We start from the raw sequence: 17,410 nt of genomic DNA on the forward strand, positions 1-17,410 counted from the left end.
TATCTGGTTTTTCATCAGGTTTTAACTTTCTGACCCACTTGTCCTCAGCAACCTAAAAATCCCTTTAACCCTCCAAACACATCCATTACCTACCATTCTCTGATATTGTTGCCCTTTGAATTTTGAAATTCTACATCACGCGCTAAACAGACAAAAAAATTCCTGCCCTTGGTAATTGCCTGCTCTGCCTATGTCCTACATAATTGCTCTTCCTTCCCCTCAAAACATTAATCATGTATCTAAACAATTTCCACAAACAAGGTTTCCTTCCAAACAGCTCCCTACATCTACCATGACCCATTCCCTCAAAGGCCCAAGATGGCCGCCACAAAGACTAGACAAGGAAGGTGGAGCTCCACCCACGCAGAACCACTACCGACCCCGGAGGCCAGCGGAGGATGGGCCTAAGAAGGTGCTGAGGGTCGGAAAGAGTAGCAGCTGGGCCCTGGCGGAGAAGGGGCAAGGGTAGGAGACCCCATTGGCCCCAGCGCGCCAAGAACGCCAGTAACAGGAAGTGGGGGCCCCACCCCCTAGCGGCAGGGACCGGAAGTGGGCGTTGCCGGGGCGTGGCTATAGGACGAAGGCGGCGGTGGGGAGAGCGCCTCTCGATTGAGGTAGGAAGGACATTCCCGCGCTAGTTTGGCTCCTTCAAACGCTCTACCTTTAAAGTACTGGGCTAGCTCCCCCATCTAACACTTTCTAACACCTTCTCTTTCCCTTTTTCCGCTAGTAGCTTTCAGCCCTGGGTCTCTGAACGCAGCTCTGTTGATTTTCGGCTGGGTCCGCTCCATCGTCCACTCGAGGGCCTCCCTACCACCTTTTCCTCCCTTCTTTTAGGTTAATCATCTTCCCCGCCTTCTCGTATTTAGTCCCACGGCTTAACCCTGCTCAGCGTTTGGTTTTGTGGTGGTGGTGGTTGTTTGAAGGAGGAAAAATTATTTTACTAAGGCCTCTGTGTTAGAAATTTGAACAGTCGCTTCCCTGTAGATCCAGTTCCCAGACTTAACTGCTTCACATAGTGTGTCTAATCCACCGCAGGTCTAGTGCTAAGGAGAAGGGAAAGAGTCACCTGTCAACAATTGGATGTGGAAGATACTTACAGGAACACAGCTGAGTGGTGATGCTGTGAATTTCATTGCCCTTAGTCTTTTCTCCGGGAAGGAATAGATTGGCTTTCCACAAGTCACTGAATCTGGCATTCATCCCTCCTTTTTATTCTTTGAAATCAAGAAACAATTCTTGATTTATCCTCCCAAACCTTTTATTTTTAGTGAAAAAGTATGAAGTAACTGTATATAAGTAAAACGTGTCCAAAAAGGTCAGGATTTCTTAATCCAAACATGAAAAATATTTTTAAGATAGTTTCACTAATGATTGTTATTAACAAGGGAGGCTCTGCCCCATCACTTGTATTTCCTAACCTGGGTTCTAATGTTGCTTATGTCATAGAATGAGGGGAAGGGGTGTGGAATTGTATGAGAGGCCAAAGGAGAGCTTGCCTAGAGACAACAGCTGTAAATGTAACCAATTTTCAGAAGTTTCCTATCGGGGTTCTTTTATATTAAAAAATTGGTTTTTTTCCTCATGATAGTTTATTTAATCACATGTTCAGTAGAAGAGAACTTTAGTAAATGAGGATCCAAACTACAAAACCATTTCTCTTAATCTTTTACATTTCTGTTAGGTTTGTTGTCTTTTAACTATTAACTGTAACATAGACAGTTCTTAAGTCCTAATATTTAAAAGTTTTCCCTCAGTGAATAGAGGGAATGCTATTAACTGGAGAGGCTTAAATCAACAACTTTTTTTTTTTTTTTTTTTTGGTACTGGGGATTGAACCCATAAGTGCTTAACCACTGAGCCACATCCCAAACCCTTTTTATATTTTATTTAGAAACAGGGTCTCACTAAGTTGCTGAGGCTGGCTTTAAACTTGCAATCTTCCTGCCTCAGCCTCCTGAGCTGCTGGGATTACAGATGTGGGCCAGCACGCCCAGCATAAGTCTTGTCATATTAGCACAGTAGTTTTGGGGGTGTAAAATTGAAGTAGCACTAAAAAGGGGGACTGTCAGGGTGGCACTTATAATTATGTTTAAGTCATGAATATGGTAAATTAGAATGTCTCTGAGGGTTTGGATGAGTTAGGTGTTCACTGTCTGACATCGACATCCAGCATTCCCGTATTCCAAAGAAGGGCAAGAGTAGTAGCCTTCCCATCCTGTAATTTTTAAGAATTTTGGAAGAAAGCTTTTAAAACTGTACCCTATCCAGAAGTTTAAGAGTAGTCTTATAGTCTTGATTCACCCCCCTCTATGGTTAAATAACATCAAACCCAAATAGCAGGTGAATAGTGACAGGCTGGGTAACAGCACTTAAAATACATGGATATCTTGTCACCTTAATAGAGTTCATATTAGTAGTCATATTTGGTTTTTCTTAACTATTGGTGGACCCTAGAATTTATTCCAAGAATATTAATTGAGCAATAATGTTAAATGTTTCAAAGGAGTAAAGAATGCTTTACAGAGGAAAAAATTGGGGGCAGGAGGGTATGCACTAAAGATTTTGTTTCCTCGATTTATGTAGCTTCAATTCCAGAAGTAACTCTACTTCTTAGGGTTACTTTTTGGTACATTTCATTTCTAATTCTTTGAACCTTGCTTTTTCCCCGTGTAGCACTTGGATTCAGCTCCTTCGTTTTCAGCATGGAAGACACTTACAGTATGTACTTACTGTTGCTTTTAGAAAATAAGTTAAATCATTTACATGTAGTTTATGTCTTAACCAGGCTTTTATTGTGTTGTGAAAAATTCAAAGTTCTCCCTGAACTGCTGGTGTGGAAAGGTCTGTGTGGTAAATACAGAGAGGTACCCAAATTAAATGAGGCACTTGAAACTTAATTACTTAAAAGATGTATAAGAAGTCATAGAGCTTTGAAAAGGCAGACACCTGTGTTGCCAGGTGCAGTGATGCAGGCCTATAATGCCAGTGACCTGAGAAGCTAAAACAGGAGGAATGAAAAGTTCAAGGCCAGCCCCAGCAACTTAACGAGACCTTATCTCAGAATAAAAAGTAAAAAGGGCTGGAGCTTTTTAGCTCAGTGGTAGAGCACCTCTCAGCACTTCAAGGGAGAAAAAAAAGTCTGTGTTAAACTACTTTTTAATTTTTTTTGTTGTTTTTTTTTCTTTGGTACTAGGAATTGACCCTAAGTCCCAGCACATGCTAAGCATGTATTCTATTATAAGTAGTATTTTTATTAGACTTATTAACTCAAAATGTGGATTGCCTTTTTTATTTATGATACAGGGATAGTAACCTCCGTTTTTCTATTTTGAGAAGTAATATAGTATGCATAATACAATTGATGTGTGGGACTGGGGATATAGCTCAGTTGGTAGAATGCTTGCCTTGCATGCACAAGGCCCTGGGTTCAATATACAGCTCAAAAAAAAAAAATAGATTGATGTGCATTGAGTTTTTTTATTATTTATTTTTTAGTTGTAGGTGAACACAATACCTTTATTTCATTTTTTTAATGTGATGCCGAGGTTTGAACCCAGTGCCTCATGTGTGCTAGGTCAGCACTCTACCACTGAGCCACAACCCCAGCCTGCGTTTGAGTTTTTAAGAAAAAATCCTGGGAAGGAGTCTTATGTCTATCTCTATATCTATCTATCTCTATCTCTATCTATCTATCTATCTCTCTTAAACCCAGGGGTGCTCTGCCACTGAGTTACACCCTCAGCTATTTTTTTTCATTTTGAGACAGTTCCTCACTAAATTGCCAAAGCTGTCCTGGAACTTGCCGTCCTCTTACCTTAACCTCCCAAGTCGCTGGGAGTACAGGCAGGTGCCACAATGCCCAGTTTAGTAAAGACTATTTCTTTGTAGTTTCTATATTTTGGTAATAAAAATCTCCATTGGACTTCTTTATTTACTTAGTGGTACCAGGAATTGAATGTGGGGGCTCTCTTGCAAGGTGAACAGCTCTCCCACTAAGCACATTCCCTGCCCTTTTATTTTATTCTGAGACAGGATTTTACTAAATTGCTCAGGATGGCCTCAAACTTTCATCCTCCTTCCTCAGCCTCCCAGGTAGATAGCATTAGTCATGTACCACTGCACCCAGCAAAAATGTGCATTTCTGAGAAGTTTTCAGATGATGCTAATGCTGCTGATCTGAGGACTGCACTTTGAAAATCATTGATCTAGAAGGCTGATTCTTTTTGATTTTCTTTAGGATTCTCCCCACCTTCTTTATTTTTCTTAAAATGTTTTTACTTAAAATGTAATATTTATGGGGCTGGTCCACATACATATGCAAAGTGAAATTTATGTATGGTATATGTATTTACTCTTGGGTGCTTTCTACTCAACATGTTAAGTTAGAAAGCAACCTCTCCCTTTTTGGTCTCTCGGTTCTTCCTTTTTTTATGCATAATTTTTTTAACAAAAAAAAAATTCATCTATGAGCTTGTTGGAAATATAAAATCTCAGGTCGCATCCCAGACCTACTGAATCAGAATCTACATGTTAACACAATTCTTAAGTGATTTAACACCTGGGAATGTTGCTAAAGTTTGAGAAATGCTGCATCAGAAATGCTGACCTCTTTCCCAAAAATACCTGAAACACTTACCTTAATCTGATAGAGTCCCGAAGATCTTCAGGTTCTGTCCTTGGATTATACCTCAGTGATACTTTTGTCATGCCTAGTATCATATTCCCATGAAGTTTCCTCAATTTCTCACCATGAGTTCTAAGCCTTAATTAAATTTTGAGTAACAGCTGAGTTTCTGCTTTTTGGGGGGGAAGCTTGTCAACAGGACCCACTTTGTTTTCCAAAGCAAGTTGTATTTTGGGGAAGCCAGAAAAAATTGTTGCAGAGTAATTTAATAGTATTTGTTAAGAACTTTAAATGTACATTCACTTCAGTTCAGCACTCTTAGGTATCTGCCCAAAGAAATATTCATAAAATGCACAAAGAATATGCTAGATTATTAATCATAGTATTGTATATAGTAGTAAAAAACTGGAAACTTAAATGTCCAGTAAGGGAACTGATTAAGAATCTAGTATATTCATATGAAGCAATGAAATGGTCCTTATATGTACTGACATGGGAATAGCTCCAAGAAACATTAAGTAAAAAGAATAGAAAAGCTAATCTCAGAAGATCCGGAAATCCTGTCACATGCTATAACTTGGATGAACCTTATGAGTATTAGCTAAATGACATAAGCCAGTCAAAGAAAGGCAAACACTGTATGATTTCAATTATGTATCTAAAGTAGACTCATTTTTAAAAATTAGAATGATTCTAATGGCTTGGGAGAGTAGAAAATGGGGAGTTGATATTTAATGGACAGTTTCAGTTTTGCCAGATGATAAAAGTTTTGGAGGTTGGTTGCATAACTGTGTGAATATACTTAACACTGCTGAAGAATACGCATTAAAATTATTAAAATGGAGTATGGGAGATGTGGCTCAATATAGAGTGCTTGCCTAGCATGTATGAGGCTCTGGGTTTGATCCCCAGCACTGCAAAAAAAAAATATATATATATATATATATATATATATATATATATATATATATATATATATTAAAGTTGTAAATTTTATACTTTATCACAGTTGTAACTGTTTTAATTAAAAATACATTTAAATCTAGAAAATCAGATTAGAAATGACTGCAATTACTCGAAACCAAGAAGTAAAGCATTATGGTAGGAAGCTCTCATTATCAATTCTGACATATGCCACTGTATAGTCAGTATGATGTGTATGAATCATAAGGTACGTCCAGTCTGTCAGTTGCTGACATGGGCTAACATTTACTAGTGATGGAACAGATTAAATGAAGGGAAACTAATAAGAATTTCATCTGTAAATGCTTTCTGGGTGTCTTAAAGCTTCAAAATTTGAAAAGATTGCTGGTCAAGAAGAGCCTGGTTGGCATAATAAGCTTGCCTGTCCTCTAAGACTTTTTCTTCCTATTCATTCTGTCCTTCAAGTCACCTTTCTGGCTCATTTGCATCACCATCATGGTTAGCAATTTATTCCATGTTTACCACTCTTCCAGTGAAACTGTCTGTTTCAATTCCCTATTGGCTCCTGATTTTCATTGCAGTCTCCTGGTTTGTAAGCTTCTTATCAACTGTGAATTGTTTATCTTATTTTACTTTTATCATTATCTTCAGGGGTGGCAAGAGGGTTGCCTCTTGTCCTCAGAATGTGCTTAACCATTTAATTTCCCTTCCTTAGCCATGCTTGTTAAGATTTGAGGCTCAGCCTGGGCATCTTGTATACCATAAAGGCAGGACAGGAGAGATATTGACATTTTTGGGGTTTTGTTTGTTTTTGATTCTGAGGATTAAACCCAGGAGCATTTACACTGAGCTGTATCCCCAGTTCTTTTTATTTTTAATTTTGAGACAGGTTCTCATTAAGCTGCTAAGGGTCTTGCTAAATTGCTAAAGCTGACTTGGGATCCTATCTCAGCCTACCAAGTCACTGGGATTATAAGTATGCACCACTGCCCCCAGCTAAAGACAGTTTTAAAGGTAGATATGTTAGAAGCTTTCTTTCATAGAGCAGTTCTATATCTCTACAATTGTCTTAGCCTCAGGTGGTTCTGTTTTTTGCAGATTGTCTATTTGTTATCTGGCCAATTGGGTAGTCACTAGATTATTCTTTTGTATTCTTTCTCATCCATGTTCCAAAATATATAAAGTAAAATCACCAGTCTGATAAAGGAATGGTTTCATTTGAGAGGCAACTAAAGTAACCAACACCAGGAAGTACTTATGGGGAAAATTAAAAGAATGCACATGCCTGTAACCCCAGTTCTCCAGAGGCCAAGGCAGGAGGATTACAAGTTCAAGGCCAGCACAGGAATCTTAGTGAGACCTGTCTCAACATAAAAAAGGCTTAAGAAGGAGTCTGGGGATGTAGCTCAGTGGTAGAGTGCTTGTCTAGCACGTACAAGGATTTAGGATCAATCCCCAGTACTACAAAAAAAAAAAAAAAAAAAAAGCGGGGGGGGCGAACCTATCCACTAATATTTTTCAAGTTTACATAGAGCAGTACTTACTTTGTTCATGGGATACTACAATGTTAATGTAGGGAATTAACCAGCCCCAACCATTTGGATTGGTGAATGGTGGGATTTGCAAGTGCAAATTATATTATATTGGCACATGAGCAATCCATTCCAACTTTAGCACACTGGTTGGGAAATTCTAGTTGGACTGACTAAAGAATAGAAATGATCCTTAATTAGCACTTTCAGGAAAAGAAAAGAGGGATGTATCTCAGTGGTACAGTGCTTGCCTGGTGTGCATAAGGCCCTGGGTTCAATCCCCAGTTCTGAAAGAAAAAGAACAGGAAAAGATGATTTAATTTTTTTTTCTGGGGGTGGCTACTAAGGATTGGACCCAGGGGCACTTTACTGAGCGATATCCCCAACCCTTTTTATTTTTTTAGTTTGAGGCAGGGTCTTGCCAAGTTCCTGAGGGTGTCCTTAAATTGCCAAATCTGGCCTCAAACTTGCTGTCCTGCCTCAGCCTTTGGTGTTGCTAATATTACAGGCAAGTGACACTGCACCCGCTTAACTTTTTTTTTTTGTAGTAAAGATAACCATCATTGAAAACAATATCCAATCAAATAATGAGCTGAGACCTTATACCCTACAATTGCTGGTTCCACTGGACTTATCCAGTAATGGGGAGGGCTTGGGTCTTGTACCACATCTTCCTCCTTCTCAAGACTCCACCTTCAGCCTTCTGCTTCTACAGGGTCCCATTTCCTTGGTCCCCTACATTTTTGACTCCCCTTACAGGTTCATCGGAGGCAAACCCGTCTGAAAACTTTTCTTTAGATGAAACAGAGAGACATCAAGGTTGGGCTTTCCTTGTGCCTCCTTTTCTTTACTCCCTGCCCTGGCTGAAGTCAGTTTCATTTTCCTTCCCCTCCATCTCCCTTTTTGCCTCCTCCTCACTCTTCTTCCATGACCCCTAATTCTTCCTTCTTAGCCACTTCCAGCCCAGAGAAAGCCCAAGTCCCAGGGAAACACTATGAGGTGAGGGAGACTACTAGAGAAATCCTGTCCCCTCAAGCAACTCTGGTGTTTTTCAAAGGAAACAGTCAATGGAGTTAAACTGTTTCTGCAGTCCCTTTATTAATAGTCTTACTCAGCCAGTCCGACAGACGAGAGGCAGTGATGGGGAGGCTGTCCTAGTGGAGGGGCATCTACTCTTGTCACTCCTTCCTGAGAAGTCTGGCTTCCATAAGTAAGAGACTCAGAACTCAGCACTGTAGCGGTCAGGGAGAGGATATATTATGGAAAAGGCTGTCCCCTGTCACACCGCCTTTAGAAAGTTATTAACCTTGAGAGAGAAAATGGATGGGGAAAAAAAAAAGACTTAATGATACCAAAATTTTCTCAAAGTTACATTTTCATCTTTGTTTAGGCACCCTTTTTTTAAATTGAAAGTTTTATTTTATTTTGTTGCAGTACTGGAGATTGAACCCAGGAGCACTGCACCACTGAGCTATATTCCTACTGCTCCCCCAACTTTTTTTTTTTTTTTTTGAGACAGGGTCTCCCTTAGTTGCCCAGGCTGACCTCCAACTGGCAATCTTCCTGCCTTGGTCTTCTAAATTGCTGGGATTAGAGGCATGCACCACTGCACCAGCTAAATATAAGTTTTCTTTAGACTATCTTATTCAATTATTACATAGTCCATTGAAAAATCCAGTGTTCCTGGAATGCTGTAGTTTTATAAGAACCTGTGATGCTTTATACTCATTGTATTTTTCTCTTTCAGTCGACTCCCTGGACCCTGAAAAGTTATTACAGTGCCCCTATGATAAAAACCACCAGATCAGGGCCTGCAGGTTTCCTTATCATCTTATCAAGTGCAGAAAGGTAGGGTATTATTTTCATAATTTGCCCTCTCATGTGCTCTTGAATTATTTTAAAAGGCCAAGCTTTTGTAAGCAGAAAATAGTTTTAGCATAAATGTTTTAATCAAATGCCAGAATTGTTTTGGGACTCTACCTCTGTGTTAAACACCAGCATTTATAGAAAGGAGTTTATTTCTTGGGGTGCATAATTTTTTACTTGTTTTTATTTTCTTCCCCCTAACTAGTGACAAAGCTACCTTTTAATAAACAGCATCTGGAATTTTCATATCCTTTTTAAAACAAAAGAAATACTAATTTTTGCTAGCAATGAATCTTATAAATTTGATGTATTCATCATCTTGATAAGAATCAAATGCTATAATCACTTCTTTCCAATTTTGTTTAGAAATTTTAGAGCAGTTGAATAGCTAGAGACTAGCCCAAGAAAATACTATTCCTAAAAACAGATGTTTCTTCAAGTTTCATCATCTTTTTTAAAAAGAAAATTTAGGATTTTTCTCTCTAATCACTCTTTTATTAGCTGATATAAACTACTTTAATGTATATTAATAGGCACTTTGACAGGGTTGTTAGAATGCAAATGTCAGATACAGAGACCAAAATTATGCAGGCATTTATGTTTGGAAAAAAATTTAGTATTTAATCCAAACTGCATATAGTTCAGACTTAACATCCTTTAAAAAAAATGTTTCTCTTAGCTAAAAGTATAGCTCGGTAGTAGAGTGTGCCTAGGATGCTTAAAAACACTGGGTTTGATTCCCACCACCAAAAAAGAGCAGGGGGGGGGAGTGTTTATTTTATTATCTCTAAAATAAAATGCCTTTTTTTGATCATTGCTCTACAATATTTTTAATCTGTAGAGCAAGGATCCCTTAAAGTTAAACGTGAACAATATGGATTAGTATTTGCTACTATAATTCCACCACCACACACACCCACACCCAGGCTCTCAGATATTTCTCAAGGATAAAGATTGGGAAGGGGAGCCAAGTGGTATAAAAATACTGTTATAATTGCTGTCTTTTAATGTCCTTAATCTTTAGCCACAAAACCTTTGCATTGAATTTCTGATATCTCTTATGAAATTGATGGAGATTTCTCCCCTCAAAAGTTTCTTAGAATGTTTTTCAACCTTTTCCCTGTTTTACATTATTTTTACTTTGAGTTTTATTAGTGACGTATTTTTTCCTTTTCCTAATAAATAAATTTCTTAATTTCTGGAATATTTGCCATAGAATTTGAATGACATTAAACCCTTTCTTTAGGTTTAAGGCAAGAAACTTGGTTAGCAAAGTAGTCTGTCATTTGGGTTTTTATTTTGTGAAATAGCCAAAATAAAGGTTAAATTGTTCAAAGCCTCATTTCAGGCATCATTGCTTTAAATAAGTGTCTCTATGTTAACCTGAAAAATCATTGGTTTGTCTCTTCTGCAGCTCTCTTACAACAGCTATTTTCTAGCACTTATTGGATTGCAATAGCAGGGCACTACTGCATTGCAGACTGAGTTTCAGTGTTACTATTCATCCTGAATGTCAGCTTGCAAAGACATCCAGAGAGTGCTACCATTACAACTACACTAACTGAATCTTGCAACTTTCAGAAACAGAGAAAAAGATATGGTTCAAATTTACTATGTAGCTCTATGTTAGCCACTTGAATTCCAGTATCTGTATTGTCAGTCTACAAGCTTATCTTTTCATTTTGATGTAACGACTATATGATCTATGCGAATGATAAATAATTCCCTCTTAATTTTCTACTCTGGCTGGACGTGGTGGCTCACGCCTGTAATCCCAGCAGCTTGGGAGGCAGAGGCAGGAGGATTGAGAGTTCAAAGCCAGCCTCAGCAAAAGCAAGGCACTAAGTAACTCAGTGAGACCCTGTCTCTAAATAAAATACAAAGAAAAAAGGGCTGGGGATGTGGCTCAGTGGTTGAGTGCCCCTGAGTTCAATCCCCAGTACCCCCCAAAAAAAATTAATTTTCTATTCTGAGTTTGGCTACTATAGTTAAACTGTAAGTTTATTGAGGAATTTTAAGGGAGCCATTTATAGAATAAAGCTAAGCTACTCCCCTTAGACTTTAAGATTTCCAAAGAACTGACAAATCCCTTAATTTGGTTCCACAGAATCATCCTGATGTCGCAAACAAATTGGCTACTTGTCCCTTCAATGCTCGCCACCAGGTTCCTCGGGCTGAAATCAGTCATCATATCTCAAGTTGTGATGACAAGAGTTGTATTGAGCAGGATGTGGGTAAGCCTGACTAGCTAAATTATTTCAGTACTAGAGGTTAGTCCCTGAAGATCTGTATTATGCTACATTGTCAGCTTAATTTTTTTCTCTTCATTTTAAAAGAAAAATATTTTTCTGCCTTTGAGATTTTTATCTTAGAGTAGCAATAGATTGTCAGTTTCTGATGTGTCATACTCCTTTCTCTTCTGAATAGTCTGATTCACTTTACTAATGAACCATCTAAAAATAAAATCCTTTTGTTGTCTTAAATATGGTAAATATCTTTGTTTCTGCTTCTCTTTCTTGTCTTCTGTCAGCAAAGAGATATGAGACCCCTTTTTAGTTTTTATACTATCCCATTAGGCTCCCCTACAACCTTTAAATATGATAACTTGGCACTGTCCCCTTCTTATGTCAGATCTCTCTTATCTTGCAGTTAACCAAACCCGGAACCTTGGACAAGAGACTCTGGCTGAGAGCACATGGCAGTGCCCTCCTTGTGATGAAGACTGGGATAAAGGTAAAGTGCCTCTACATCTTTCTCTTCACCATGTCTAAATCCCAAGTCATTTGCTTAAGACAGAAGGAAGATTTTCCCTTTTTATGAACATACCATGTTGTTCAGAATGCCTTATTATTTTTATTGGGCCCCAAAATGAGCACATTTGTATCCCTGTGCAGACAACGTAGAACAGCCTATCCCTCTTGATTGGAAAAAGCACTCCTTTACATCTGCTTTTTTCCATAAATTGTGTTGTACCATCTGTGTTTGATTGTTACTAGGCACGTTTATTATTATTTATGTTGCTTGTGTTTATATCCTTCAATTAAATTCCTGCTTCTGTGTCACTTTGGCAGTGTACTTGATCAATTTTTACTTGCATTTCCAAAATTAGGTGTATTATTTCCCATCTTACAAACACAACTAGCATGAACTGATATCTTCTCAAGTAGAACTACAGACTATGTTTTGCTTCCTTTGGCAGATTTGTGGGAACAGACTAGCACCCCATTTGTCTGGGGCACAGCCAACTTCTGTGGCAACAACAGGTAAATGAAATAGTCTCATTCCCAGAATTGCCTCCCCAAATCAGAATGTTCCATTACCCAAAAAAAAAAAATTCAAATCCACCTTTTTTTTCTTGATAATGTTCTTTGATATAAACTAAGTATAAACATTATTTTAGTGGAGTTTTTTCCCCTTATTTATTCCTTGATTTATAAAAAAGCTCACGTGCTCCATGCTGATCACTGGGAATACAAAAATACTACTATAGAGTCTAACAAGAGATATTGGTGCCAGACATTATTGTGTTTTGTTTAATTGTTGTTGTTTCTGTGAGGTTTACATTATTTTTAATACTTAGAAAAAAATTCCAGTTATACCTCTTGAATCATTTTTTACTCTAGGAAACTAATGCCCACAAAAAAAGTAGTCTGAAAAGTTTTTTTTTTTTGGTTGTAGTTAGACACATACCTTTATTTTATTTATTTATTTTTTATGTGGTGCTGAGGATCGAACCCAGGGCCTTGCACATGCTAGGCGAACACTCTACCACAACCCTATAGTCACAACCCTATCGCCCATCAGCTGATAATTTTAAATATAAACTATATGCCCTAAGATAGAAAAACTTAAAGATAAATTCCATTGGTTGCAACTTTAATTTTATATCAGTTCTATGAGATTTGCTGCCTTTGGTTAAATTGAATGGCACTGTAGTTTATCTCTTATGTTTATTGAATGAGTTTTATGAGCCTGTCATACTACTGAACAGTAGATGGCATTGCTGTTTATCTCAATTTCTGGAAAGTGAAAATGGTTAGACCCATCTTGATGCCTGTACAGAACAGGGAACTTTCCAGAGAAATGGTGATCATCCTAATTGCAGGACTGTTTTAATGGAAATGTGTTTACATTTCAGATGAATGTAGCTTGTTGCTCTTGCCCAAATTACAAAAATACACATTTTGATTATCTTTTGTGTGCCTGCCTGGAGAATTCAGATATGCTGACATGGTCAAATTTTTCTTCATTTTTGCAGTCCTGCAAGCAACATAGTCATGGAACATAAGAGTAACCTGGCTTCAGGCATGCGGGTTCCCAAGTCTCTGCCGTATGTTCTGCCATGGAAAAACAGTAAGTGAAATGCTTTTACTTTCTTTGTTATGCCAAAAACAGTCTTGATCATTCAGATGTGTTCAATCCAAACACCTTGCACTTGTGTGACCCTGAAAGTAAGTGCTTCCTTAAACTTTGTGTTCTAAGCACCTCACTCACTCACTACTTCTCCTGGCCCTGGTTAGAAATTAGAAATTATAAAGAGTAAAGTATAAGACCACAGAAACCAAAAGAATATTTTGAGATAGGATGACCATTGACATGAAATAGCCTAAGTAAATTTGGGGCCCACTATAAAGACTATTGATTTTGGCTAAGAGTTCATCTCAGATTTTCAGGGCATAACATCAACAGGAAATTGGGATCAGACATTGTACTACAGGTCCTAAAAAGAAATGGGTAGGGAGAAAAGGAAGTAATAAGTTTTAAGAGCCTACATAAGGAATAGAATTCAGATGATTTCCCTAGATATCCAAGGACATGCTCAGGTAACTAAATACTAATTATACTACCCTGATAACAAAATCCCCACATTCAGTATATCCAAAATAGTGTAATTTTTTATTTAATTCCAAAATTCAGATTCCCTTGATTCAGTCTTTGCTACAAGTTAAGCTAATTTTTGAGGAGTCAGAGGATTCCCTTTAAAACATCTCCCACTGGATACTTTTATTTCCCAAATAGTGAAATCATCAAATTCTACACCAAAGGATTTGGTAGGTGAAGGACCATTTTCCCATGCTCTTGAATGGAATTTGATCACTAACCTTAAATTCTTCTACTTTTATATGATTATTCAGTATACTCCAAGAATAAGTCATTTGTGTTTAGTAAGCATAGCGGATGGAGTGAATTTCAATTGACATGGTGTATTTATTTTGAAATATTTCTACTTGCAGATGGAAATGCACAGTAACTGAATATCTTAAGTAAGTGTTTCAGTTTTATTTCAGTAGCTCTTCAGATGGTAGCAAGATTTAACTGGACATAAAGCAGTTTGGGTCCAATTTTCTTTCAGATTATGGTACCAAATTAAAGCTTTGTGTATGCACATGTTTTTTAAGTATATAGCCTCTGTTATGGCTTTACACGCTAATGAATAGACATTTACTGGTTAAATTAGAATTCCGTTAACATGCTAAGTTGTTTTTGCTAACATTAGTACACATTGCCTTTTTTTTCTTTTTAACCAAAGTTGCATTTGAGATCTATCACGCCTCTTTTAATGGACTGAGATTAATCAGACAGCTGTGCTTCACTGCTCAGCAATTTTCTCCCTGTGCAGTACAGTTTAATCCTCATCAAAAAATTCATACTTTTTAATGAGCAGTTAAAAGTTTTGGGTCTCTAAGAGTCTTACACTGTTGATATTATCTGAGTATCTGATTTAACAGGATCTCACAAAACTTACACAAAGAAACCCAAATCTTTTACTTTTTAAGGATGATGCCTTTCTTTGAGATTACCATATGTGCCCATGGCAGGGCCAAGTTTGATGCTTCATATACTGCCTTAGCTGAGTTAGCCCAGCATTGCTCTTGGCAGAGGGAATATTATAAAGGCTGAAAAATGGGATTAATCCCAACACTCTTGCAGATAGTAGGCCTTTGGTAAATACTTATTGAATGAATAAATAATTGGCCTGTTGCTTGCCAATGTCACTCTCTGGACAGTGAAGTGGATGAATCTGTGTTAGGTTTCATTTTGTACCAGAACTAATGTTTTTTCTGCTGAGAAGTGGGAAAGAGATGCTAAAAGCAAACACCTCTTAGCTAAGGACAACAATATCTATCAGTAAATTTTGGTCATTTTTCTTTGTAGATTCTGATTTAAAATTGTCAAATACATCTGAAAGCCAGAAAATAAGATTTAGCCTCAGAAAGGAAAGAGAGACAATAGCATTGGGGTATGTCAGAAAGCATACATTGAACAGACCTAGATAAATGGTGAACTTTGAATTCCTCTCTAATATGCTGCACAAGATGTTTGGTGATCATGCAGTACATATAGCTTGCTAGTAAAAATGGCAACTCTAAGATGAAAACCTAGTAGAAACTTATTTATAATTTAAGACACTTCTTTAGAACTTAACTCTTGACTATTAAATTCTTTAACACTGCAAATTTATTTTTTCTGTGGAAAAAAATTGTCCCAGGTTAAATAAGAATCCTTAAGCAGCCACAGACATTCTTATCCTCAATAAAAATGAAGCATCATTTTTTGAATGTCTATTGTTGCAGAATTCTCTAGCTTCATTAGAGGATATAAAAGAATTATAGAAGATGTGATTTGTTCCCTTAAGGAATTTATGTGTGGGCGGAGTATTTTGGATGTATATACATGAAAATGTATTGTTCACTTATCAACAATTCCACTTTTTAATACATAAGTAACTCAAAAGCAGGTAATAACATTAATTTTTATCCCCTAATGTACATTGTAACAGCTCAAAAAATATTGTTGACTTGATGAGTTAGAGTTTATAAGAGGAAAATAAGGTCAATGTAAGTTAATTGGAATTGGTCCAAACTTGTCTGAAGGAGCTGGGCATGGCAATGCATGCCTATAATACCAGTGGCTCAGGAGGCTGAGGCAGGAGGATCATGAGTTCAAAGCCAGCCTCAGCAATTTGGTTAGGCCCTAAGCAACTCAGCGAGACCCTGTTTCTAAATAAAATATTAAAAAGGGCTGGGGATGTGGCTCAGTGGTTTAAGCAATCCTGGGTTCAACCCCCAGTACCCAAAAGAAAAAAATTCTCTGAAAGTGTCAGTTGCCTAGAGAGTCAATTCTGATGTTCTCCTCACTTATTAAACTATTAACATATGAAGCATATATTAAACCAGGCACTGTAGCACATGCCTGTAATACCAGTGACTAGGGAAGCTGAGGCAGGAGGATCATGAGTTCAAAGCCAGCTTCAAGGGCTGGTAGAGTGCTTGCCTTGCATGCACAACCCTGGGTTCAATCTTCAGCACTGAAAAGGGGAAAAAAAAAAAAAAAAAAAAGCTAGCCTCAGCAAAAAGTAAGGCACTATGAGACCCTGTCTCCAAATCCAATACAATACAGGGCTGGGGATGTAGCTCCAGTATTTGAGTACCCCTGAGTTTAGTCCCCAGTACCTAAAAAAAGAAAAAAAGAATTGTACATTAATGTCTGTTGTTTTCAATTCAATTAGCAAGTTTCTGTGTGCACAGTAGTACTTAAGAAGGTCAGAAGGTCCTTGGTGTTCTGCTATTAACAACAGCTGGATTCCTCCAGTTGACCAAGAGAATTTAATTGGGTTATAGTTGTGTGGCCTGTAGTCCCATGTAGTTGGTGCTTTTGTATTTGAAAGGAACTAAAAACTCTCTTTGTTTTTGTCTGTTTTTGTTTTGTTTTTTTGTTTCCTTGCAGATGCCAGGTCCTAGAAGACTCTTGCTTCTTCCTGCTACCCAAGGGTTCTTCATTTTTTTCTCCTTATCTAATAATAGAATGATAAATTGTCTGTGACTTTCAAACTGACAAGTACCTTTTTTTCTTCCCCGCTTTGAATTCTCATTCATTTGATGCAAGAACCCTCATACTCAGAAGAACTTGCATCAATCCTTCTGAAAATGACTTCCTTGATAAGCCATCAAGGTAGATAACTTGATAGTTTGGTTAAGTTCATGCAGCCCCAAAAATCAAAAATCACATCCCAAACATAATGATTCGAAGTTATGTCAAAAGTTCTTGCAAAAGCCAGACATGGTGGTGCCCGCCTGCAATCCCAGCCATTCAGGAGGCTGAGGCAGGAGGATTCAACTTTACAGGCCAGCCCTCAGCAGCTTAGGGAGATCCTTAGCAACTTTGCAAGACCTTGCCTAAAAATAAAAGGACTAGGATGTAGCTCAGTGGTAAAGTGCCTCTGGGTTCAATCCTTAGTGTACACACACACAGCCAAAAAAAAAAAAAAAAAATCCAGGTAACATAGGCAGTAAACTTGGATTGGAGAAAACAAGTGTGTATTTATGTTTTATGACGTACGTGGACCAAATCCTTTTAAGTGTTTATAGAAATGGGATTTTTCTGATCTATTAATCCAGACTCTCTCAGGTGTTGATAGCATTTATATAGCAAAATACCCCATCCTTTAGAATCTTTAGGA

The 17,410-nt window shown here is 37.7% G+C and overlaps 1 protein-coding gene across 2 annotated transcripts; it reads left to right on the forward strand.

Annotated features, from left to right (window-relative positions):
- Positions 1–534: 534 nt before the first annotated feature.
- Positions 535–16,781, forward strand: Gtsf1 (gametocyte specific factor 1). 2 transcript variants are annotated; one of them, XM_040280519.2, is made up of 9 exons: positions 535–614; positions 2,677–2,721; positions 8,831–8,931; positions 11,057–11,183; positions 11,599–11,682; positions 12,149–12,212; positions 13,208–13,302; positions 14,184–14,213; positions 16,678–16,781. In XM_040280519.2, the coding sequence occupies exons 2-8, from the start codon at positions 2,706–2,708 to the stop codon at positions 14,198–14,200; spliced, it is 504 nt and encodes a 167-aa protein (XP_040136453.1). In that variant the 5' UTR covers positions 535–614; positions 2,677–2,705; the 3' UTR covers positions 14,201–14,213; positions 16,678–16,781. The 2 variants fall into 2 exon arrangements, with proteins under 2 accessions (XP_040136453.1, XP_077909503.1); XM_078053377.1 differs by lacking the exon at positions 14,184–14,213.
- Positions 16,782–17,410: the final 629 nt, after the last annotated feature.

This window comes from Ictidomys tridecemlineatus, chromosome 6 (assembly GCF_052094955.1).
Source record: "Ictidomys tridecemlineatus isolate mIctTri1 chromosome 6, mIctTri1.hap1, whole genome shotgun sequence".
Lineage (NCBI taxonomy): Eukaryota > Metazoa > Chordata > Mammalia > Rodentia > Sciuridae > Ictidomys > Ictidomys tridecemlineatus.

Coding starts and splice junctions, on each gene's coding strand:
- Gtsf1 (XM_040280519.2), top strand. Junction 11,683..12,148: donor TGATGAAGACTGGGATAAAG/GTAAAGTGCCTC, acceptor TTCCTTTGGCAG/ATTTGTGGGAACAGACTAGC. Junction 12,213..13,207: donor AACTTCTGTGGCAACAACAG/GTAAATGAAATA, acceptor TCATTTTTGCAG/TCCTGCAAGCAACATAGTCA.